Raw genomic sequence first — 25,777 nt, 5'->3', positions numbered from 1 at the left:
GAATTGCAAATGGAATTTCAAAAGCTAAAAGAAGAGGAACAAGAAGACAAGGGTATTAGGGATAACATTGTTTACCCTAACTGGTTTGGGTAAAAATAATAAATAAGTTATCATGGTTTGTTGGTTAAAGTGTGTGTAACTTTAACTAAAAGAATGTAATTAAGGGTGTGGTTGTAAAAGCACCATAAAAGAAGCAAGTCAATTGCAGCTCTCTCTCTCTGGCTTAATGATCCCTAATTACTGGATGGATTGATGACTGCGTTTTTCCTTACTGGAACGGAGGAGAAAAAGGAGTGTTGATTTCTCAACGGAGAGAAGAGATAATACGGACTGATTTATTGTAAGTGAACTGACATTGGCTATTCAACACGGACTTTGTAAATTGAGTATCCTCGACTGGACTGACTGAAATGATACATGACTAATGGACCGTTTATTTTGACTATGCTATAATTCCTAATGGAATAAACTATATTTTTGATAGCACAAGCGTATCTGTTTTTTACTGCGTGTTAACTAAAATACAAACTTATCTCACACATTTACCTGTCTGCCTATCTGACTACGCTACACATTCTGTTTAGTTTGTTTTCCTTAACATTCGTTGGGGAATTCAGGCTTAACAAAGGGCTCTTCTGGATCTATTTTTCACTTTTTAAAAATGGCGATTTCTACCTACCAAGAAATACAACAACAAGAAAGCTGGGATGATGAAGAAGAAGCCATCTTTAATGGACAAAAAATCTTAGTTGAGGAAGAAAAGAGAAAGGGGGGAAAGAAAATGGAGAACTCAGAACTTAAAAAAGCAACCAAGAAAGGGAAAAATAAGATGAAAAATTGATACAATGTCAGAAAGCAACAGAAAAGAGAAATACAACAGAGAGGGAAGATTAAGAGAGTGGAGTTTGAGAGATGGTGGGGGGGCAAAAAGGCTAGAATTGATAAGAAAGGAAGGGAAAAAGGAAAGAGAAGTCATAAAGGTTTAAAACAAGATGTAACAAAACAGTTTTTTCTCAGAAAAGGGTAAAATATAATTTTAAAAAAATGATTCTGCAAAAGTACATAAGACTGTATTGTAGATATTAGTATTTGAAATCGAGTTAGAAAACTGAAATATTATATGAGTTAATAATGCATTAAAGGGAATGTATAAAAATGTTTAAGATTTAACAATAGAGTTTAACTTCCTATGGAATATTGTTTTTACTATATTATAAACTTAATTCTCTTTTTTTGTTTTATTATTCTAAAATGTAGTACTTAGAATGTACTAAGCAGAATCAGTATGGAAAGTATGTATTATTTTAAGTGTTAAATTTAGGGGAAAGATAAAAAGTTGTCATACTTCAACCAGTGATTACAGGAGAAATATTGTATTAGAAAGAACAGATAAATAGATAATTGAAAGAGAACGGACAAAAGATGCAAGTATAATTATCTAAACTGAGATGAAATAAATAAAATAGAATTAAGAGAGTGAATAGAAGAGAGAAAATATATAGAAAATATAGAATGTTTAATAAGATATGAAATAGTATATTAAGTGAGCATGAATTTGATTTATGTCTGTACAAAAAGATGTAACCCGGGGTAAGCCGCTTTCCAAAAAGAAGTTTTATGTATTTATGTTTTGTGTTTTGTTTGTCTATGTTTGAATTAATAAAACGCTAGAAGAATGTTGGAAGAGAATCACGAAATTGTAAATAAGACAGATGGATACAATTAATATATACAATCCAAGGCAAAAGAAATATAATTGAATAGAAGGAAAGGGAAAAATAAAGAGAAGTTGGGAAAAGATATGAAGTTGAACAGATAAGATAAATATACATATTAAATTGTGCTTGTATGGAAATGTGATAATTTGGAATTATCCTGTCTTTAAATAAGATGTTTTATTTGTTTTTCAGAAAAGATGTCTTATGTTATTATATTCTACGTTTTGTTTGTTTGTGTATTGTTTTTAAAAATTAATAAAATTTGTTTTTTAAAAAAAGACTCTTAATCTGTTTCTAGTTCAGAAAAAACCATGACAGAGGAAAGAGATGTATAAGAAAATATAGGTTTTTCTACAACTTTTATATGAGAGAGGGATCTTGGAGTTTTAGTGGACAACCAGCTAAATATGAGCCAGCAGTGTGCAGCAGCAGCCAAAAAAGCTAATGCAATCCTAAGTTGTATTAACAGAGGGATACAATCAAGATCAAGGGAAGTTCTAATACCACTCTATAAACCCTTAGTAAGACCACACCTAGAGTACTGCATCCAGTTTTGTTCACCACATTATAAAAAAGATGTTGAGACTCTAGAAAAAGTACAAAGAAGAGCAACCAGGATGATTAGGGGACTGGAGGCTAAAACATACAATGGGCTTGGCTTGGCTAGTAAAGAGAAGGACCAGGGGAGACATGATAGAGGTATTTCAATATTTGAGAGGCTGCCCAAAGAGAGGAAGGGGTCAAGCTATTTTCTAAAGCGCCTGTAGGCCAGACAAGGAATAATGGATGGAAACTGAACAAGGAGAGATTTAACCTGGAAATAAAGAGAAACTTTCTGACAGTGAGAACAATCAACCAATGGAACAGCTTGCCCTCGGAAACTGTGGGAGTGCCATCACTTGAGACCTTCAAGAAGAGATTGGACTGCCATCTGTCAGAAATGGTGTAGGGTCTCCCGCTTGGGCGGGGGGGTTGGACTAGATGACCTACAAGGTCTCTTCCAACTCTGATTGTCTGTTATTTATCTGTTATGAAAAAAAATTACGCTTAGTTATTTTCTACAAAATCCTTAATCAAAAAGAGTCCAGAACATACTGACATATTACAGTTATTTGATTATGTTTTTCCAATGCCATTTTATATTTATTAAATCATCTCTATTAGATATTAAGCTCATTATTGGTACAGCATGTAAATAATTCAGCACCTATATAAATTCTTATGGCAGGCATGAATTTTTAAATCCCAATTTGGTTCTGAGCCAAGACCTCTTCATTTCAAAAACTGGGGCGGGTGAGAGACTGCTTTGTTCCAACAGAAAAAATAAATGCATATTTGCTTGCATTTAATCAACTGCTGTTTATCTGAAGCAACCATTTGAGTTATACTCAGGTTTGGGAATTTTTCTTTTTGTTTGCAGTTTTTCTTTTGTTGAAATCTTTAAATTTTCAAGCTACTGTTGAATGAAAAATGTTTTGAATGCTACTTTGTCAATTATTTCTAATACATAGTCATGTATGATTAAAAGCTGGCCGGAGTGATGTCTGTTACTGGATGTTCCAAGCCACTGTTTATTAGTCATTCCTTTCAGAGAAGCCCATTTGCTTTGTGTTACTTGCCAATTATCTGGAGCTTCTAGCAGTCCAAATGCATTTGTGAATGTTAGTTTACGGAACGTTTTTTGTTGCTGTTGTTCTATTGTTGAGAGGGCTTGAACCACAATTTACATTTAGTAGAAGTGTTTCTTTAGGTTTTGAGGCAGACTCTTGGTTTTATTTCCTAATACGGTGATTCCCAGATCAATCCCACAGCTGATAAATGATTTGCTGTTGTGTCTTCAGGTGATTTTCCATGTGTTCACACTGAATACTGCACCTGCGGTACACCTCTACTGAAATCTTTTAAAGCTGATTGACTTTTGATGGAAATAACCCCGGTATATTCCATTCAATTCCGTTCAGATCTTTCATCCATTCTCCTCAATTCTGAGATCTGACATGGCAGTAAATAGAAACCAAACATGTCAGCTCATAAGAAATGAGGAAGGAAGGCTTGTATAAGTACACAGATTAGCACTCAATCTTAATTACAGATGCACTTTTTATTTCTTTGTGGTTTTGGTTGCTTCACGCTGATTGGAGAGTAACAAACCATATGAGAAGTGGAGAACTGATTTTAAGAGATGGTTGAAGACAAGATTGCTCTATCATATAAAGCATGTTTCTGCACTCTAACATCAAACAATAATAATTGCTAAAAGGTTGCAGCTTTACATGGATTTGGGAGCAAATACTCTCTGATGAATGCAGTGGACACCACCAATGGCCTGGCAGAAGAGCTCCAAAGACATGAAAAGTGCTTGACCAACTTGTAAAACAAGATATATTATCCCTTTAGCTAGACATTGGGAATAGGCTTTTTTTTCTGCCAAAACAAAAAGACTCTGCTTTTCTTAGGCTTTGTACAAGTTAGGTATGAAGAAAATATTCTTATTCTCACAGTTAGCAATTAGCAAATTTTGTATGCTGAGATAGTAATACTCAAAACTCTTATTTTTTAGGTAGGTAAATGAAAAGCAGCAGAATCAAAAATATTACTTAATAATGGAGATAAGACCAAAGATAATTTTTTTTGGCAGGGACTGGGATCATTAATGCAAGTTAATTATACTAGAAATATTTTAATTGTCAGATTCAAGAAAGCGAAATACTCTGAAAGGAATGTAAAGGTACAGTTGTTTTATGGCCTTACAGGAACTCAATGTAAGTTGATTGGAAAATTCTGGGAGTTGAAGTCCACATATCTTAAATTTGCTAAGGCTGAAAAACACTGGTTTTGACTTTGCATTCCAGATAGGGAAGAGAGCTGAACCAGAGACAGAATAAGCATTTATATCAACAGTTCAGGACTGGGTTACAGATACTGGGATGGGCTGCTGGTGATGCAATATAGGCTGGGAGATATCCTGAATTGTTTCCATGAGAAGTGGAATTGCAAGCTATAATGTTCCAAAATTGAATGAGAATGACCCGATCTGTGTTTTGTCTCCCTCCCTCCCTTTGAGCCTACTAAGACCCAGAATAATATTTCATTGGTTTTTCAGTTTACTCTGTCCATTTAGAAGTCAACGAGATGTGATATGCAGAAATCAAGCCCAAGCTAAGATTCTGATATCAAGATAACATCTTGACAAAATAGCTGCTGAAATCTTCTCTGAAAGAATCTGTCCATCTCTTTCTAAAAGTGTATGGCCATTGCAGCAGAATGGCAGGCTTGATGGTACCTGTAGTTTTGAGCATTTATTCAAACAATGTATTTAAAATATAACTAAGCTTTGGTTGTTAAGTGAAGATTGATCTTGAAGACAGAATTATGCAACCTGTTCCTCTTCCAGCACACCATATAATCCAGTGGTTTCATTTTTAAGAGGAAGCTTATTGCTACATTTCACACAAGGCGTGAAGCCAGAAAATACCCACAGGCAAAAGCAAAAGGAGAAATACAAACAAATAGTTGAGAGGGAGAAATAAAATCGGAAGAAAAAGAAGATATAATAATAAAAGAGAGAGAGAGCAGAAAAATCCTGCTAAAGAGAAATGTTGAGATACCACCACTATGGCAATTGAAGAACTGAGGGAAATGGGCTGGTCTTTCATTAAGTAGCATACATGGGACAACATCCTATATTTCCATCAGTGTAATTCAAGTGAGACTACAGTGATACAAGCTTAAGTCTCATGAATCACTGCAAACTTTTCCATTGACTGAAATAATTAAAACACGTGGGAAGCATCTATATATGAAATTAGCCTAGGTGCCAAGACAAAAAGTTCCTTCCACAGAAGAAGAGTATCCTGTGTCATATCATAATTTTGTTCATGCAGAAATGTGTATGCTTGACTGATCACCACTATAAGTTTACTTTGGAACAATCATGCACAACATTTGTTTATTCATTCTTGCAGGGGGATACTTAGTACAATTATTTCAAAGGTTGATATAACAGAATAACAGAACTGAAAAGGACCTTGTGTTGTGGTTCGCTGGCAGCAGGTGCGGATGGCTGAAGTCTCTGACAGCAAGGACTCAGATGAGAGGCCTGCGTGTGATGCAGGGATGGGGCCAGGACTATTGGAGAGTAGGGTGCTGCCTTCGAAGGTTGTGGAATCTGGCAGCAGTAACGAAGAGGGACCCAGGGAGCCTGTGCTCAGTGCACGTGGACACAGGGCTGCTCGAAGGAAAAAGCAGTTGAAGCAGCATGGGTGACTGGGGAGTAAGGCTGGAAGGTGATGGCCCCTCCCCCATAAGGGATAAAAGCCAGCCTTCGGGGTTGGCTTCTTTGCAGGAAGCAAAGAAGTTCTTTCTACTCAGAGTCCTCGTTGAAGCCCTGCTTACTTCGATTTGTTTTTTGAAACTTCTGACTTCGGATATTTATCTGCAATTAGTCTTTTGTTATTGGCAGCTTTTCACAACCTTGAAAGGGCTTGCTCTTATCTGGGACAATTAGTTTTGAATGACTCTTGGCTGTGAATGAACAGAATTCACAGAGGCCCATTAATAAGGTTTGCTTTTATACATACTTTGTGTTTGTTTGATTTGAACAAGGCTTGAGTCAGAACACCTTGGAAGTCTTCTAGTCCAACCCCCAGATCAGGCAGGAATTACCATTTCAGACAAATGATTGTCTAATCTCTTCTCGAGTAGAAGCAGTACTAGTAAAAGGAAGATCCTTACCAAATAAAACTGTTTTTCAGTAGCAGTTACAATGTGCTTCTGTGTGAGAACTCAATGCTTGTTTTCTTATACCTAGGTATTTGTGGGGTCCTTGGTCTTCTCTGAACTTGATTGTTTTCTTGTGCAACATTATACAATTAGGCAACATCATCACTGATGGATAATGAAGCATCTTCAAGAAAACAACCAATCTTAGAGAGCACCAAGGAATTATCATTTCAACCCTGAGCCACAAATATTCTCCTTTCTTGGTTGTTGTTTTTTGCAGGGCTCAGGGTTGAAATGATGCTTGGTGCTTTCTGAGATTGGTTGTTTTCTTGAAGATGTTTCATTATCCAAACTAGGTTACTTTATCAATGCTAGTGACAACCAAGCTCAGAGAGAACCGATGACCCAACAGTTCAACCATGAGCTGCAAATATTCTCTTCTATTGGCACTTAAGTCTTTTTAAAAAATAGAATTAATATCTTTTTACTTTATAGAGATAGTTCCATAACATGCTAATGAAGCCACTGTTTTCATTTACATGGCATTCCTACACAAAGCAGCTGGCTTTTTGATGTGGTTCTGCCAATGAATTTAGTATACCTTCAGGGTTTATGTATTGCTCTAATCCTTAATATAGTTCAGTCTAACCCATTATGGGTTATACAAATTAAACAATTATGGTTTGTTAATAAGCCATGGTTATTAGTGTTATGAATGCAGCCATTATTTGGCAGCTATTCAATTTAATGCATTAGGTCTGCATGATGGAACACTATTCTTAGAAATGATATATGCGTGCATCAGAATTATATACTGTTGTTTTTTTCCTGGACATCATAGATTTTTTTAAAGCAGGTAGAACTGACATATTATAGAAGGAAGTAGTAGAGCTCTTTTCCCCAGTCCATTTGTTTTCTATGCAAAGAGAGTTAATTGGAAAAAGCATTTAACTTGAGATTTCTGCCTTTGCAGTCTGAGTCAGCAAACCTAAGAACTGGATTCCACTGAACGCTTACATCTCCTATTAATAAATTTCTCCTCCAGAAATGTTGGAAAGAAATGGAAAGAAAAGTAGAATGATATTACTTTGGCTAAGCTAGGCAGCAATATTTTTTTTATTTTTTTCCCCTCCAGATGCATTTTCGCTCTTACATTAACTGTGGAAAAAATGATTTGATTCATGACTACATTAGAAATCTACTCAACCAAAGCTCCTTTGTCACAAATTAAATAATAATCCCAAAGTCAAACATGATTTGTGAAATTAACATTTATCGAAGAAACACTCCCCTTGCTGCAACAGTGTCTTTGGCGTCCAAAATATCAATCTTAATTCATAATATGCCTAAGAAACCAGGCCACTAGCACTGCAATTAAGACATGATGTTTGATGGAATGCTGATTGACTAACCTGAGACTAATCTGTAAAGGGGAGAAGATTGTGCTGTGTTGTATTTGCTGGCAACATCAGCATCCCCCTCTTAAACCTGAACTTTACAAGGTATGAAATTACTGACACAGAGCTTTTTCACCCCTCCACAGTCATACTCCATTACTGTATTATCCAAAAGTCATTAATTGATTTATTATGTTTCCACATTAGGAATCCTATCAGCTTTTTTTAATAGCAAGCAATGGCCTTTAGTATAACATCGGTATAATTTTCTTTAAATGATCACCATCAATCAAATTGCAATATTTTTATACTTTGACAATAAATATCCTTCATCTTAAGGTTCTGGGATATAGCTGTCTGAGAAGCATTTTATTACTCTATCTTACAAAGAGATAAACTGAAATTTCAGCACCTCAAATCCTTAGATTTACACAACTAGTATGCAGTGCTATTAGGTCTAATATTTTCAAAAGTGATTGATAGTTTGACCACAATGCATTTTTCAAACACAATTTGATTATTTATGGACTTTGGGTCCCCCCCCCACATCTTGCTATGATTTCTGTTGGGGATGAAAAGATATTCTGAGCAGCAAGGACCAAATCAGGATGGAGAAAGTCTCCTATCCCTTAAATCTAATCAGTGGGGAACAAATGTCATATATGATAATAAATCCCCAAATGGCACTGATTGACACTGTGTCAATCTAGTGTGTTTTGTGATTCTGGGGGAGAAAAAAAACACAAGAAAGTACAGAAGTACCTTGATATTAAGCACATTTATTGTGGCATCAATCTTTTGTAAAGTAAAGCCCAATTATTTAGAAGCACTATCTAACATTGCCAGGATGGCTCTGTAGCTGTTGTATTATACATGGATATGAGGAATTTTGATTCCAATCTGGGCTCAGTTGCTATGATACAGCATAATCTGCTTTATAGGGTCAATATGATTGTATGGCTAATTATTACGCATCTGAAAAAGACATGTTGTGAAACATATTGGTATGAGTGAAACAGGTCTATCCAAAGCAGTAAAGCAGCTCTGTCTAATGCAGGGGTCTGCAACCTGGCTCTGGAGCCACATGTGGCTCTTTTGGCCCTCTACTGTGGCTCCCTGTCAGTTGATCCCACCACTGGCTAGCCCCTCCCCTCCTCGTCACTCCTCGCCTGGCCTGAGAAGGTAAGGGTGATGGCGGGGGATGGAGACTTGCTCCATTTTCCAGAACAGGAGGTGACTGGGTGGGAGTGAGTGACTTCTAGTTGGCCACCACACCCACCCAGTCACACCAGTGTTTTCTTTTCTATGGGGAATGGGTCCAATTGGCTTTTTGAGTATTTAAGGTTGCAGACCCCTGGTCTAATGGAAGGTTCTAAGGCAGCTTCAGAACCTTTTTGGCTGGTTATACCTCCACTTTGTTTTGCTGATGTTCCCCCATAGAACAGCATGCTATTTGTTCATACTGTATATACGTTTGTGCAGACAGCCAGAGAAAGTCTTCAAAGTAGCTGCACCAAATTTCAATAGAGATAGATACTTTCTTTTAAGAAAGGTCTTGTCTCTTACAAAGGGCCTCTTTCCAATGCCTTGCACAATCCTACTAATTAGATTCCAGATCAAGACTTTTATGATGCAAATAACTTGCTTTATTCACAGAACTTTACAAAGTCGGTAAAGTTTCTTCTGTTTTAAAATGGCTTTTTCCTAGTGCTTCTTCTCTTATTTTTCTTTCCATTAAAAAAAAAAATCCATTAGGAAATGAAGATAGGAGAAAAACCCTTCCCGTAATATTTGATAACTTTCAGTGAGAAAGTGGGTAGAGCCTGGAAACCATGCAAGTTAGCAAGGGATCAAATACAGAACATCAGACGTGTATTTTAGTGCATTTTTTGAGTGGGAGGAGCTACAAGTCAGTTTCAAATTGCCTAGGGTAATCCTTGTGGTCTTCTTAGCAAGGTTTCAGATGTGGCTTACCACTGATTCCTTCCTAGGACTGAGAAAGAATGACGGGCCCAAGGACACCCAGCTAGCTTCATGACAAGGGCAAGACTGAAATTCTGAGTCTCCTCGTTTTGAGCCTGGTGCCTTAATCCAACTGACTCTAATTCCAAGCAGACATGCCTAATGTTGTGCATTTAATGCAGTATTACGTATTAGGAAATGCACAATACAAATGTTAAAAGAACATTTCTATTCCCTGTGACTAGCACTCTTTCCTATTTGCATATGTGTGTGTGTGTATTTCTTCCATATATTATATTCGTAGATTTTCATGGGTACAAGTATGCAGGTCTTGGCGTGTTTGGGTCTTTTCCCGTGTAAGATTGAGAGCATCTTGGCAACGTTTCGACGAGGTCCCATTTGCCATCTTCAGGCTGGTGCTTTTGGCTTCGTGCTTGTGCGAGCAAAGCGTGATCGGAGCTGCTGTCTCCCTATATATACTGGTGGGGAGGTTGGCTGTGTTGTCATTTCTTGATTGGTTGATGGAGTTGATGTTTGCAGATTGGCTGGCTTTTTTGTAAGAACATGTGTGGCTGAGGTATTGGCTGTGTGTCTATCAGCCTCCTGTGTTGTAACAACCTGGGTAATGGGCTGTGTGATGACCTTCTGAGTTCCATTGTTGTGGCATCCTGGGTCTTGTGCTGTAATCTCCTGGGTCGTTGGCTGTGTTGCAACATCCTGAGGTTTTATGGTGTAACCTCCTGAGTTCTGTGATGTGATATCCTGAGCGGGTGGCTGTAATGTGACATTCCGGGTTTTGGTTTGGCTCCGAGTTTGAGGCCTGACTATGTGTTCATGGCGTGTGTCCATTTGCTTGGTTTGGGGGTCGGGGGGTGTGGCAGCCTGTGATGCAGCCGTGGTCTGGTTTCTGGATGGTGATTGTCTTTTGTCTATGGGATGGGTTTGGGTTTGAGTCTGGTGAGGGAGAATGGTAGCAACATTCATCTGCCATCATCAGGGTATATATATAAATTCTGACATTAAACTGTTTTTACTGGGTGACTATCTACTGTTTCTCTAGAGTTCAGTTACTCATCTCCAGATTGTAGATTTTTTTTTAGTTTTTACAGGTGGAGCTCTCTCCTCACAATCAGGAGTCTGGGTAGAGGCACATATTTTTCCCTCTGGGCACAATGAGACTATATCTGCTGAACAAAACTCCGTATTGGCAACAGGAAGGGCATCTGGCCAGTAAACACTCAGCTCCATTCAGTTGCCCAGACTCCACCCCACAAGGGATTATGGGATCATTAAGAGAAGATAACTATAATCAGCTATTGTATACTGCTAATAGCTATCCTTAAAATAATCCAGGAACAGGCAGATAAGTCACGTGTGTCTATATAAACAAAAAGCTGAGAATATTTTTTCCTGTTGTTTTTCCAAATTACCTTGAGGTAAGATGGGCAGCCTATAAATTTTATAAATAAATAAATACATGAAATTATTTTTTTTCTGATATTGCAGTTCATTGTGGAAAAGTATTTCGAGAAAGAGAAAGAGAGAAAAAATGAACTGCTTCACCTTCTACAGCTAATTCTTGAATTTATGGATCAATTTTCTTTGATAATAATTTGTTGTTCTAGTTGTATGGTTTATATGTGATCATTACTTCCATTCCATATTCTCCCCTTGGTTTAGGAATCTCATTTTCAAAGAGACGTGATATTTGAAAAGGCTACCTACAGCCCAGGTAGGCGAATTTGAATCTTACTCACTTCTTTGCTTGTCATAATGTCGGAAACGTTTACATTTTTTTGTATTTTGCATACAATAAAATTGTGTATGTTCCAAATCAATAGATGATGATGCCTGGTAATAGGATTTCTAAGAGAAAGTTAATTTAAAGCTCCAGCCAAAGAAATCGGTGATCTCCCTACATTGAAAGGCAGATGCGAATGGGAACACTACTTGTGATAGCATCCCATTCCTCTTGAAGACTCAAGTTCATAGTTTGGATATACTCCTACATTTATCTACTTCCAAGCCTGCCAGTGCAGTTAAATAAATAAGTAATAATAAACAAAATATAATAATGCATTACAAAATCTCTCTAAAACCTATAAAGCTGATGCAACATTAATAAATCTTAAAACATCAACAATTAAGCCATCATGGTCAGGTAAGAAGATCAATCTTGAACTCCATTCTTAGTTTGTGAGTTAGGTAGAAGTCTCACCTAAAGCTGGTGCACCAGCTATATCTCCTTCTGGAAATAATACTGTACAGCAGTTCCAATCTGGCCTTGCCTTAACTACTTCCCTCTGGATTACTATGACCTCCCTTGTAGGAAGGAACTGTTTTTGAAAAAGATTCAGAAATTTCAATGAGTTCAGAATACTGCTGTTAAACTACTGACTGGGAACGACTGCGGGGAATATGTAAAATCTATTGTTAAAACAACTCCACTGCCAATTATCTATGGCGGGGGACATAAGACATTATAACCTATGTCATGCACCTAGGCAATTTGAGAAGCTATATTCCTCTTTAGAAGTCTCTTGAGGCTTTTGATATTCTGCCTGGTGAGCTTCAAGCTTTATACATATATTTTTGATGAGAATGCAAGGCAGATATTCCTCAAGCTACTTCATCTGCTAAGATGAGTTGCACTGTTCAACTGTTTTTATATTTAACATTTTAATTCTGTCTTATCTTTAATTAGAATTTTATTTCCCATTTCACTTTTATAAATTGTAAAACATGGTAATAAAACATAAAATGTCTTAATATATTTTATGTATCTGGTAATAGTTACAATTCTTTCGTCTGTTGCTAGTAAACCTGGGAAAACCCTGTAATTCAAATTCCCCTTTAGAAAATGACAATGAATATATTCATTAGCCCCATGAAGTCAGTAAAATAAAGAGTCAGTAAAAATAAACAAAACATCACTATTGTGAGGGAAAGAACCAAAAAAGGTCTTAAATCTTAAACAACTTTTGAGTATAATAATACTTCTTTTAGCTTTGAGAAATATACTTCCTTTCAAATTCCAGTGCAGATTTTCCCAGCTTGATGTCCTCACAGATATATTTTAACTTTCATCTGAAAGCTACCAAACTAGGGAATTCTGCTTTAGAGAAATGTAAGGAAAAATAAGAATTCTATTAATTTATCAATTGTGGAATTGACAGATTTGACAAGTTTCAAATGTTAATTCATCCATGGGTTCACAGAATGATATTGAAAGAGTCATTCACTAGTCTGTTTCTGTTGACTTGTCTACCTCACACACTAAGATGTTCAATGGCCTCCCACTCCCAATGTAGTATTTTATTCTTTAATATGTTATAAGTCACCCAAAGTCACGGTGTGTGAGTTGGTCTACCATATAGATTTGTTTAATAATAATTAAATGTCAATGAATAATACCTACAAATATTTTTTATTTTCATAAACGTCGTGCAGCTTTAAAACATGGGGATGTTCTATCAACTTCAAGATGGCTATTTCCCGTTCCACCTAGAAGAGAAAAGAAGGATACAAGAGATTAAAATCTATATCTTAGATTATATTGCAATGTTCGGGTTAGGGTTAGGGTTAGTTTCACTAGTTCAGTAATAAAATAATGTAGAAAATAGATATTCAGGAAATGTGGTCAGCTGACAAAAAAAACTAATGGTATTTGCTTATTTTTTATTAAAATTATGCTAATGTTCATTCAAATGCATATAAGGTTTAGTCATATAACAAAAACAACAGAATCTTAAAGCTCCTTGGCACAAATATACATGACATAAGCTTTCAGGGACTAAATCTCATAAATTGCAGGAAATGGTATTATTAACTATATACTTTATTAGTATATTCAGAAGGATGTAGAGAATAACAATAATATACAAGTACAATAATTGTATCATATTTACAGAAATAATTATGATTCCCATGGTAAATGTTCTTTTGGTAACCACAGTGTTTTCAGAAATTCAAAGATTTAGAGCACCGAGTCTGTTTTACATAATGATCCAAAGTATACATGGTTCATGAACTGCTGAACTCACAGTTGCCTTGGATATTCTGTGATACCTTAACAGAATTTAAAGCATTATTCAGTGGAGAATAGTCTGAGGCCATAACTGAGATTTTCTGCATCTTTAACTAATTCTGAATTCTATAACTCTAATTTCTCATTGTCAGAGAATATTTAAAAATGCAAATTATAAACCATAGCTAGAAGCTTCACATTGTCTTTTCTCTCAGCACATGTATGTCTAAGGTTTTCTGAGCTTATATACAAATCAACAAAAAGACTATAGCTTCAGTACCAGAATCCTTCAAAAGTTAAAATTCTTTAATGCATGATGCACAAAACAGTCCCTAGAATACTGCATTAAATCTCAAAAATTACATGATGTGCGGATTAGTTATAAAATAGGATACCTTATTAAGCAATCTGTAATTTTATGAATGAATTCTTTCTGTACTCATTTAATTTGAACAAACACTATTTTCATCATTATTGAGTGTTCTTCATCATAAAGCCAAGTCATGAATGATAGATATTACAGAATAAATTAATAGACAATAATAAAGGGTTGGTAAGTTGTCCTGGAGATGGAATTTGAAAGAAATTCATGTGGCAGGCTATGTTAAGAGACAAGAAATCCCAATAAAAGATATGAAGAGATGGAGAATTTTTGAGGATATTTATCTAATATTATTGTAATACCTATATTCATGGAAAGGACAAAATGAATATCTGTCAGATCTTGATAAATGATTATGACATTAAAATAACCATCTTACCCCTTTGGGGTAAGACCCAGTCAGGAAGCAAACACTACAAGAAATAGTAAAACTAGAATTTATTGATACAAATGACAGCTTCTTGAAAGCCCGAGAGTGTTTTGTTTACCTCCCTCTATATATCAAAAATAATCAAAGCAACTTTCTTTGTCTCACCGTCCTGAGCTAAGTTCATGTTTATCTGGGCTAAGTTTACTTGGGCTAAGTTTGTGCTTTCTTAATGGCCGCCATATATTTTCTTCAAGGCAATCTCCTTACTCCTCTATATCAATGAAGATGAGGTAAGTTAACACTGCAAATAAGAGAGATCTGGGGTGAAGGAGGAAGAGGTTCAAAGGCCCATCTTCCTTTTCATCAAGGTTCTTCTAAAAAACTGCTTCCCAAGATTCTTCTGTTATTTGGCCAATGACAAGGAGGACTGCTTGGAATGTACATTCTGAATTATGGTGAAATGCTTACATTGCTAAAATAAAACTTTTAAAATATAGTCTCCTGGAATTGTTGGATGGTGTTTGCCGATCTTGTTCCATTTATATATAAAAGATTTTTTACTTCTACAGCAGAAGGCAAGCCTCCCATGGCATAGATACCAGAATTCTAAACACATTCAGTAATATAATACTATACCTTTGGCAATTTTCTCTGCTGAATAAGGTGCTTTAAATTAATTCTGCATTACCTCTTTCATTCTTATATAACTGGAGCAACTGAGGATGGTTGGTACACTTATATAAGAATGAACCACTAATGCTTTAATCACAGTCTGATGAACTGAGAAGTAAGGCTGTACAAATGAACAACAGACTATTGAACTCAGCAGACTAATATAGAAAAAAAACCATGAACTCTGAATCCAACTAATACTCTTGCTAATCTGCCTTTTTTCATACAATTTTCTGTATCAGAGCAACCTGCATGAAACTAGAGACATTAAAACAGATTGGATAACATTTGGACAAAATAGTTTTATTCTGTCTCAGTAGCCAAACAGAAGAATCTGGTTGAACTCTGTACACTGTATTTCTAAAATTAAAAGCCAAGTACAGCCTGTTATATCTTGTCAGAGATAGAAGTATTAATTTATTCTGGTGATACAAACTATTTATTCATTTATTTGTATGTATGAAATATTTAAAAAATCTTCAATGTATCACAATGTAGAACTCTAAAAACTTAGAAGCTATAACCTTCTAATTTAACAGATACACCCTGAGAGATTCTAAGGTGTGGCTACTTTGAACTTCTTCATCCCTCCCACATCCAACTCAGGACTTCACAGTCTCTTAATTTAGGCTTCTCTCTGGAATGTGCTGCCTCCTTCCCAGGTATCACTTGAGACTTTCAAGAAGAGATTGGACTGCCATTTGTCAGAAATAGTGTAGGGTCTCCCTCTTGGGTTGGGGGTTGGACTAGATGACCTATCAGGTCCCTTCCAACTCTGATTATTTATCAGCTGATGTGATGCTGAGAATTCCCCCCTACTCTTTCTTCAAGTGCACATCTCATAGCACTGTGTTAATAGAAATATTCACAATAAAAAATAAAAGCTGCTTTTATTTTTTTCTGTAATAATTCTAGGAATAAAGTTATGATAATATATGATTTGTCCCAATAGCATATAGAAGATTAAATGGGAAAAGAATTGTGGAGCTTTGAATTTGGATTTAACATATTCTAAATCAAAATTCTTTTGTTTTGTTTTTTTGCCAATTGCATATTGTATATGATTTTAAATTCTTAATTCTCCGTTTAAAGTGTCTTAAATCCAAAAAAGAAGGTGAAACTCACGAAGTTTCAAATTGTCCTCACTGTTTTGAAAATCTCTAATATTCATAAAGTGGTTAAACTCAATATTGAACATGATTAGTAAGTATCAGTTCCTATTAGAAGCTCTGCCCCTATTGAGAACAAAGATGTCATCTCCATCAGCTCTTGGGACTCAATCCCATGGGAGACCTGTTTTATGGTGCCATTCAGAGCACTGTTGGGTGATCTCTTGTTTTCTCCTCCAGAGAGCTTTGAAGGAATAGTCTACTCGCTGACCTTTCTTTTTCAAAGCAGTCACTGTCTCCATATCTTTAATTACCCATGACTCACACCAGAAGGCCAGATTGGGCTCAGCCAACTGGAAGACCAGAGGTTTTTGAATATTGGTTACTTTTATTATAAGGTTTTAAAAACAAGTATATAATAATATACACATTGGAAATTATTGAAATGGAACCTAGTCCATACTAACAACAGAGGATTGATGAAAGCTGCAAATGGACCCTAGACGGAACTATAGAACAAGGCAGGAAAGAGTTAAAAAGGCTAAGCTGGCTTTAACTTGTTCTTATCTTAAATAATTTTTTTAAAAAAATTGGACTAAGGTATTAATATCTCAGAAAGGATAGAAAGTTCAGTGGAAAAATTGTTATATGATGAGAAAAACCTAAAAAAACTGTTACCTCACATAAAGAGTTTGAACAATGGAAGTCAATTAAATTAAAGATTACCAAAATGGAAATACAAAGGATAAATCAAGGAAAAGATCTGGAGATGAAACAGCTACAACAGGAAATCCTGAATGATACCTCTTTATGGGATGTAGAAAGCAGACTGGCAAAAACTTTGAAGGCTCCTTTTGAATGCCGAAGATTGAAATATCAAATCCTGCAATACCATTGGAATATCAAGATTGTGAAGAGCAAAAAGAAATAATGCAAAGTTTGATTATTTGATCAGGAATAAACTATTTGCTTAATATTTCTGGAAAATCCTAATGAACATTTTCTTGAACCAGGACTGAAAAGATTTCTGAACTTCATAGAGACAAAAAAATTAGGTTATGGGGAGAATAATTTTTTTTAATTTGTAATTTAAAAGAGGAATTTTGATGGAATAGAAATTTGTAAAAAGGTGACAAAGGTGACACAACATTCTTGGTTGATCTTGGACAAAATAAAGTGCTTCCTTAATCCTTCACCAATCATCTGGCATCTTTTATATCTTCCCACTTTGGAAACAAACCACCTGGGGTCAAAACATATTTTCCTCCAACAGAACATGTAATATTTAAAAATAAAAATAAAAGCAAACCAACCCCCTGCCCCCATATTTTCTTCATGTGCATATTGGGGGGAAAAACTTAGAGCATCACTGACAAAGGAATCTGGCTAATATTATACCTGACCAAAACAACATTAGGAATTTTATTTTATCTTTGCCTCTCAGAATATTGAAGAGTCATTACTTTTAAAAAGCCTCTCCTGCTGATGGCTGTGACATCGTGTCAACCTTAAATGAGTGATGTGATGCTATAGTTCTTTCAGGGTACTTCTTAGTTACTGTCTAAAAGCCTGAGATGAATAGGCACACAAAAGTAAGATTTATGGCTTCAGTCACTTAAGAAGCCCCAGTTATAATATTTTAAAATTTATTTGCACAAGCAAAAAGAAAAAAAGATAAAGTAAACAAGTATAGTATCTCATGTTTTTAATTAAAATACTCCACTTTTTTCATTATAGTTTGAGTATTTACAAATGGATACTAACATTCCTTGTATTACTTCTACTTTAATTTCCCTCTAATCTAAGTATTTTATTGCCTAAACTGTAAAGTGTTTTCATTAAAAAAAACAACTTGTATTTCGCTTCAGATATCCAACTTGAAATAGCCTGTGTTACTGAATCTTTCAGTTCATCAGTCTACAAATATACATATTAAAAACAAAGCATCCCCAGACCAATAAAGAACCAAGTCTTGATCTTTAATCTGTATTTTAATCTGATAGTTGAATACAAATATATTCGTAGATTTTCATGGGTACAGGTATGTAGGTCTAGGTGTGTTCGGGTCTTTCCCGTGTAAGATTAAGAGTATCTTGGCAATGTTTCGGCGAGGTCCCACTCGCCATCCTCAGGCGAAATGTTGCCAAGATACTCTTAATCTTACACGGGAAAAGACCCGAACACACCTAGACCTATATATACTGACAAGCATCAGCCAGCTAATCGCTCCACTTCCCCTTTCTCCCTCTCTTTCTCTTTCCATATTCAGTGTTTTTTCTCTCCAAGAATAGGAATGGTCAGTTCCTTCCTAGTTTGTAAAAATAAAACATTAGATATTAGCAGTTCAAAGCTCTTTTTTTGTGATCTCTGGAGCCCCCAAAGATTATGCCAATGGAAATCGGTTGCATCAAAAAGTGATGCGGTTTTCAGGTGGGTTTAGGTAGGAAATACAAGGGAGAAAGTATATGAATCCACCGATAGGCATAACATAACCGATAGGCATAACACTTTATTTTGTCCAGCCAATTTCCACCAAGTGGAAAAATATAAACATTTCAACCTGGTTTTGTCTAATGATATCAACATTATACTGTCCTTTCCCCTGTGGCCCACAGCTGATAAAGAAAAATGTGGCTTTAAAACTTTGTGTTGTCTGACTGTACATTAGTAAACTATTTAAAATTCCCAAAAATTCAAAATACATAGATTCACTTACTTTGTAATTTGCAAAATGTGGATCTTTGGTTATTTGGGTTTTCTCCGCGTAAAATTGGAAGTATCTAGGCAACGTTTTGATGAAGTCTCATTCATCATCTTCAGGCTTGTGTCTTTGTCTTTGTGCTTCTTGGAGTAATTACTGTGCTTCTCGGAGAAGTAATTACTCCGAGAAGCACAAAGCTGAAGACACAAGCCTGAAGATGATGAATGAGACTTCATCAAACGTCGCCTAGATACTTCCAATTTACGTGGAGAAAACCCAAATAACCAAAGATCCACATACAAATACCCGAGAACCTCAGAAATGTATGTATGTATGTATATATATATATATATATATATATATATATATATATATATATATATATATATATATATATATATATATATATATATATATATAAAGAAATACTACTACCCAAGCAAAGCCTCTGAATGAAAAAATCCATATAAATTTTGCAAATTACTAAGTAAGTGAATCTATGTATTTTGAATTTTCGGGAATTTTAAATAGTTTACTAATGCACAGTCGGACAACACAAAGTTTGAAAGCCACATTTTTCTTTATCAGCTGTGGGCCACAGGGGAAAGGACAGTATAATGTTGATATCATTAGACAAAACCAGGTTGAAATGTTTATATTTTTCCACTTGGTGGAAATTGGCTGGACAAAATAAAGTGTTATGCCTATCGGTTATGTTATGCCTATTGGTGGATTCATATACTTTCTCCCTTATATTTCCCACCTAAACCCACCTGAAAACCGCATCACTTTTTGATGCAACCGATTTCCATTGGCATAATCTTTGGGGGCTCCAGAGATCACAAAAAAAGAGCTTTGAACTGCTAATATCTAATGTTTTATTTTTACAAACTAGGAAGGAACTGACCATTCCTATTCTTGGAGAGAAAAAACACTGAATATGGAAAGAGAAAGAGAGAGGGAGAAAGGGGAAGTGGAGCTATTAGCTGGCTGATGCTTGTCTGCTTGTCAAGATAAGATTGGGATTGTATGTTTCTGGCAGAGATCATTTGCCCATGACTGTGGCCTGAAAAGAAAGCTGTCCTTGGTGGCAAGTTACTGATGAAGTTATTATTGAAAGGGAAACTCCAAAGGGGACTGCCTGCTTGGAAGTCCTTTAGAGATGCTTTTGGGCCAATAGCACAACTATAAGTAAGTCATGAAGTCCTTCCTCAGCTGGTTGAATTGATTGATGGTTTTCCACACATTGTTTATATCAGTCTTGACCAGTGCAAATAACTCTATGTGGAACTATGCTTGAAAGGGGTGTGGAAGTTATAGCTGGTGCAAGATACAGGGATATTCACTAGTGAAAACTACACGGAACTTATGAGTCTTGTACCGAAAGATCTGTTTTGGTTGCCTGTTGTTTATAGAGTATAGTTAAGATATTGTGATTATCTTTTAAAATTCTAATAGTTTAGAAACTATGTAAGGGACCATCTAATTGGCTGCTTCAATGGCCCTGCTGCAGATACCCATGCTACCTTCAATGGCCCTGCTGCAGATACCCATGCTACCAAATGCCAAAAAGACAGTTTCCGGAATTATTCCAGGGCTGTGAAATACATTCCTCTAGGAACTGCATTCAGTGTAACTCTCTCTGTTTTAGAAAATTTCTATGCTATTATCTCTTTTGCCAAACTTGTTATGGCAAATGATTTTTACCATTATTTTTGCATTAATTTTAGCTTGGGGGCTAACCACATTAGATTTTATTTATTTACTTAATCAAATTTGTATGGCTGCCCATCTCACACAAGGTGACTCTGGGCGGCACACATATAAGTTTGTCTTCATTAGTAAAAAAAAAGTCTTTCCCACCAATTTTCTTCCCAACTGCTAGCCAAGCTTGCTTCATAAAACAAAAAGTAATGAACTTTACTTTTCCAATGATCACATAACACTCAATTACTTACCAAGGGTCTTCAAACTTGGCAAGTTTAAGACTTGTGGACTTCAACTCCCAGAATTCCTGAGCTAACAGGACTGGAGGAGGAATTCTGGGAGTTGAAGTCCACAAGTCTTAAAGATGTCAAGTTTGAAGACCCCTGACTTAAACTGAGTACCTCAATCCAGAGCTGATGTGGGGCCCAACTCTTCTGGCCTTCAGGAAGAGTGTCAAGACCTGGTTCTGCCAATTGGCATGGTGATCTAAGAGTAATATGCAATCCTGGGGGTGGTTGGGGGCTTGAGGAAGATCCCTCCACTTCTTTACCTTTTAATTTTTAACTTCCTTTTAATTCTGTTTTTAATAGTTTAATTCTATTTTTACACCACTGTATGTTTTTTTTTACTGTAACTGTCCAGAATCACTTAAGATAGGCAGTTTAGAAATATGATAAAATATTAATTGAAAATATGATTTTCAAATCTCCCCACCCTCCCCACAATCTCCAAACTATGGTTGGAGTGAAATTTAGGAAAATAAACACATACCTCTTAACTTGGACTTCTGGTTTTAAAGACAGCAATAACCCTCAAGTTGCCGTCAGGAAGGGATACAGAATCATTGGTATGCTGTTAAACTGTGGCTGTCAGTGGTGAGTTTTTCAATTAGTGCAGTCATTTACTTAATGGAATAAAATAAATCAAACACCACCTGGGTGTTTAACAAACCAGTACCCCATGCAACTTAAGTGTCTGAAATGTGAAATATTTTCAATTGTCTCAGCTGCAACTCACAATGTCTATGGACAAAGAGAGCTTTTAAGAATCTGATTAATCCTTCTGGATGGCTAGGTTGGAGGCTTCTTTTCAGCCATCTTTGAACTGAAATAAACAATACCAGCATAACATTTGTGGTGGTCTCCACATAACCTTTATTGTAGCTGTTCCCTGTCATCTAACTTCCCCACTGCTACCCAAATTAAATAGGTAGCAAGCACTGCCTAATTCTGCGAGGCTATCCTTAGGCATTTCAGCCGCGGTGGCACAGTGGTTAGAATGCAGTGCTGGAGGCTATTTCTGCTGCCTGCCAGCTGCCTGCAATTTGCCAGTTCAAATCTCACCAGGCTCAAGGTTGACTCAGCCTTCCATGGTGGGTAAAATGAGGACCCAGATTGTTGGGGAGGGAAGGCAATATGATGACTTTGTAAACTGCTTGTAGAGGGCTGTAAATTACTGTGAAGCGGTATATAAGTCTAAGTGTTACTGCTATTGCTATTTTTTTTAATAAGAAAAACAATTTAAAGAAAAGAAAAAGAAAAACACCACCAACAATTTAACACAATGCAGTCACAGACTGAGTCAACAGGAAGAACATATCTTGAAAACATGGTAATAGATGTTGCTAGAGTATTTTGTGCCTTAGATGTAAGTATTATAAAAAGCCAGAAACTACCCTTCTTGGTCATGCATAACTGAATGGAATATTCAATACTGACTGGAATAAAAGATATGTTTAGAAACTATTATTAGTCGGAAAGTTACTTCAAGACATAAAGCAATCTTGTTTGAGTTTTATCTTGTCTTTATTTTTATAAATAATTCAAGGTGTTGAACATATTTAATACTCTTTCCTCCTCCTTCATAACAACCTTGTAAGGTAAAATGGGCTGAGAGAGAATGCCTGGCCCACGGTTACTCAGGTGGATTTCATGCCAAGGTCAACATAGAACTCCTGGTTTCTAGCCTGGCGCCTTAACCTCTAGAGCAGGGGTGTCCAACCTTGGCAACTTTAAGACTTGTGGACTTCAACTCCCAGAATTCCTCAGCCAGCAAAGGAATTCAGCAAAGGCTGAGGAATTCTGGGAGTTGAAGTCCACAAGTCTTAAAGTTGCCAAGGTTGGACACCCCTGCTCTAGACCAAACTGGCTCTCAATATTTTATACTACTAGTAGTAGTTTCCAAATACTCTATATCAGGGGTATCAAACTCATGGCCCGCAGGCTGGATGCATCACATGCTGGCCACGCCCACCCCTGGTTTAGCAAAGGGGGAAAAGTTGCAATACATCATGAGACAACAACGTGACGCAGCGAGTTTGACACCCCTGCTCTATATGGTCAGATTCAATCATTACAATTATATTGGATTAAACAAAATAGCATTTAAATCTCATGTGAGAACATAACTTTCACCTAGCATAATATAGATCTTAAAAATCATTTTCTAAGCATGTCTAGTAATCAAAGAGGACTTTCAGAAACAATGTTTATATTGCAGAATTGGCCCATGCTTTCCTGGTGACTTTTGATAAGTGAATGTTTTCTCTCTGAATTACATTCCATAGCTGCGTGATAAAGTAGTTGGAAAAATTATAATAGTTATCCCCCTGGATTCTATTACCTAGGGACAAGAGAAATGACATTCAGCTCAAATTGAAAAAGCAACATGAGTATAATAAATTTAAACAGTCTTTTGTCTTTGCTTATTTCAAATGAAATGCCTACCTGGATTGCGGTTATCCTGTATAAGTAAGTGAATTTAATACAAAAAAAACCAGGAATAATGACAAGATCTCTACCCAGATTGCTGTGAAAATTGATACAAAATTGTTGCAACTCATTTCCCATTCTATGGAGATTTTACAAGAGATTTCATGTAATTGAGTAGTTCTACTTGAAGTTTAAAGAACAGCTGTGATTCCTCAATTATTTTTATTGCAGCAAATGTTTGCTTAAGAACACAATTTCACATTTCCAAGGAAACACCAGAGGCTGGTAATTCAGGCTGTAGTAAACACCAGTGACTTGCCTAAAAGAATAGAATGGCAATATGTACCATCAGCAACCAGAACTGCTATCTCTCTAAATAGAGCTAAATAACTTAACTTTTAAAACATGGGATAGCACAGTGAATCCTTCCTGTCTTTCAACAGCATTTGGAATCACTTTTGTGTTTCCTTGCAGTGCGAAACTTACATATTGCTGTTTGTTCCAAGCTGTGAAGGGAGAAAGAAAGCAGAGCCCTGCCGAGCTGACTGCTTTCATCTAGGTAAAATTACAACAGAACAAACCAAATCTCAAACAGTTAAGCCAAAGAAAAGCTCTAGAAGCCTGCAGTTAACAGCAATAATGAAGTCACAGCTGCATAATGTTAAAAAGACTAATGTATCTGCAACTGTACCCAAGTCCTTAAATTCTAAGAATATTCTCCGTGTCAACTTCAGAACACTTTTTTTTTTCTTCACAAGAGGCTTTTATACAGGACACATGCTGAATCAAAATGGATTTAAAGGAGACACAAAGGCACACCAATTGGTTTGTGACCTTGCAGGTAACAATTAAAGGTTTTTAAGATCTAAGCAGGGAGCTGATTAGTTAAATAAGATGCTTCACTAGCTCTGCTAATGACAGAGACCCAAGGGCAATACTGCCCTTAGCAAGAGAAGTGCAAGATCTTCACTTCTGTCTCCCTTCCCAGACCTTTTCCTTGGTAATGTTGGCTTCCTATTACTATAAACTCATTTCACACAGACACACCTCAATGGGAAGGTCGGTACTTAACCATTTCTCCATTCAATCTTGTGACCCCTTTGAATGACTGTAAAGGGCTAATGCTTTGATGTGTCTCTCTCTCTTATTACATGCAATTTTTATGTTAACTTTCTTTGCAATTTGTGACTGTCTTAGTATAACAAAGATAGAATTACTACACTGCTATGTAGTGAAAATGGAACCTACCATTACTTTATTCCACCCTTTGCACATTTGCAACTTCCTCTTCTCTAAACAGTATTCAACCACAGGTGATATTCAGCCGGTTCGGACCGGTTCTGGTGTATGGGTAGCGGAAATTTTGAGTTGTTCAGAGAACTGGCAAATACCACCTCTGGCTGGCCCACTCACCCCTCCCTTTCCTGTCCTAAATTGCTTAAGTTGCAAAGTAATTGTTATATTTAAAAGTCTCAAAGCTGCTATAGGGAAAAGTACAGAGAGATGCAAAACTGTTCAAGTGTCTGTTAACCTTTTGCCTTATGCTGTACTTGTAGTGGATTTGCAAAACCTTTCTGTTCCTAGATACATCAAGTACTGAAAAACAGCTTACAATGGGAATTTATGAAAGATAAATTGATGCTTGGACTGATTCAACAGTCCATCCTATTCATGTTGTTTCTCAAGACTTGAAAGCATTGAAAAAGAACATTATGAAATTAGAGATGTGAAGTCTTGGAATAAATAAAATCAAACAACTTAATCAAGTTTCAGCGCTAATAAAGGATGTAATTTTATCATAACAAATGTTTTAAGAAAATGGTTTGGCATTTCTAACTCATCTTATATGGTTGTTATGACTGCTACATAATACAAAATTACATTTGACAGTTTATATTACAATTATAGAAACAGTATGCCTCTATAGAGCAGTCACCTGTAGTGCATGTCTCTTTAAATTGCAAGCAGGAAGCACTGATAAAAAATGACAACAAATGGGATTTTTGTTCATTCAGCATGCAGAATAATCTGTTACCCAATGGTACGTAGCAAAATAAACACCTGATATATAGTTCCCTGACTATATTTAGGTGAATAGGAATGGGAAACCACTTCCATTTTTCAATAAAATATCTTCAGCATCAGTAGTTTTGCAAAAGGTAGTGATGCTCTATATTAATTTATTTATTCAGTTTTTACCCACTTATCTGAACCAGATTTTTTTTTTAAAAAAAGGAGCCGGAACTAGCTATTTCATCTAATCTATGGATGGAATTACTGAAAGTACAGGAACAGTGAA

At 36.1% G+C, this 25,777-nt stretch overlaps 1 protein-coding gene across 16 annotated transcripts in view; it reads right to left on the bottom strand.

Annotated features, from left to right (window-relative positions):
- The window catches only part of BRSK2 (BR serine/threonine kinase 2), a 466,168-nt gene that overhangs the window by 159,704 nt on the left and 280,687 nt on the right, over positions 1–25,777 (bottom strand). For all 16 annotated transcript variants that reach the window (XM_087950842.1, XM_087950844.1, XM_087950851.1 and 13 more), the window contains one exon: positions 13,218–13,303. In XM_087950842.1, the coding sequence (XP_087806968.1) occupies positions 13,218–13,303 (86 nt within the window). The remainder of the gene's footprint in view (positions 1–13,217; positions 13,304–25,777) is intronic.

This window comes from Notechis scutatus, chromosome 1, assembly GCF_049901735.1.
Source record: "Notechis scutatus isolate UNSWTSFEM ecotype Mainland chromosome 1, rNotScu1.2, whole genome shotgun sequence".
NCBI classification, from domain to species: domain Eukaryota; kingdom Metazoa; phylum Chordata; class Lepidosauria; order Squamata; family Elapidae; genus Notechis; species Notechis scutatus.
This window is presented reverse-complemented; position numbering and strand designations above follow the sequence as displayed.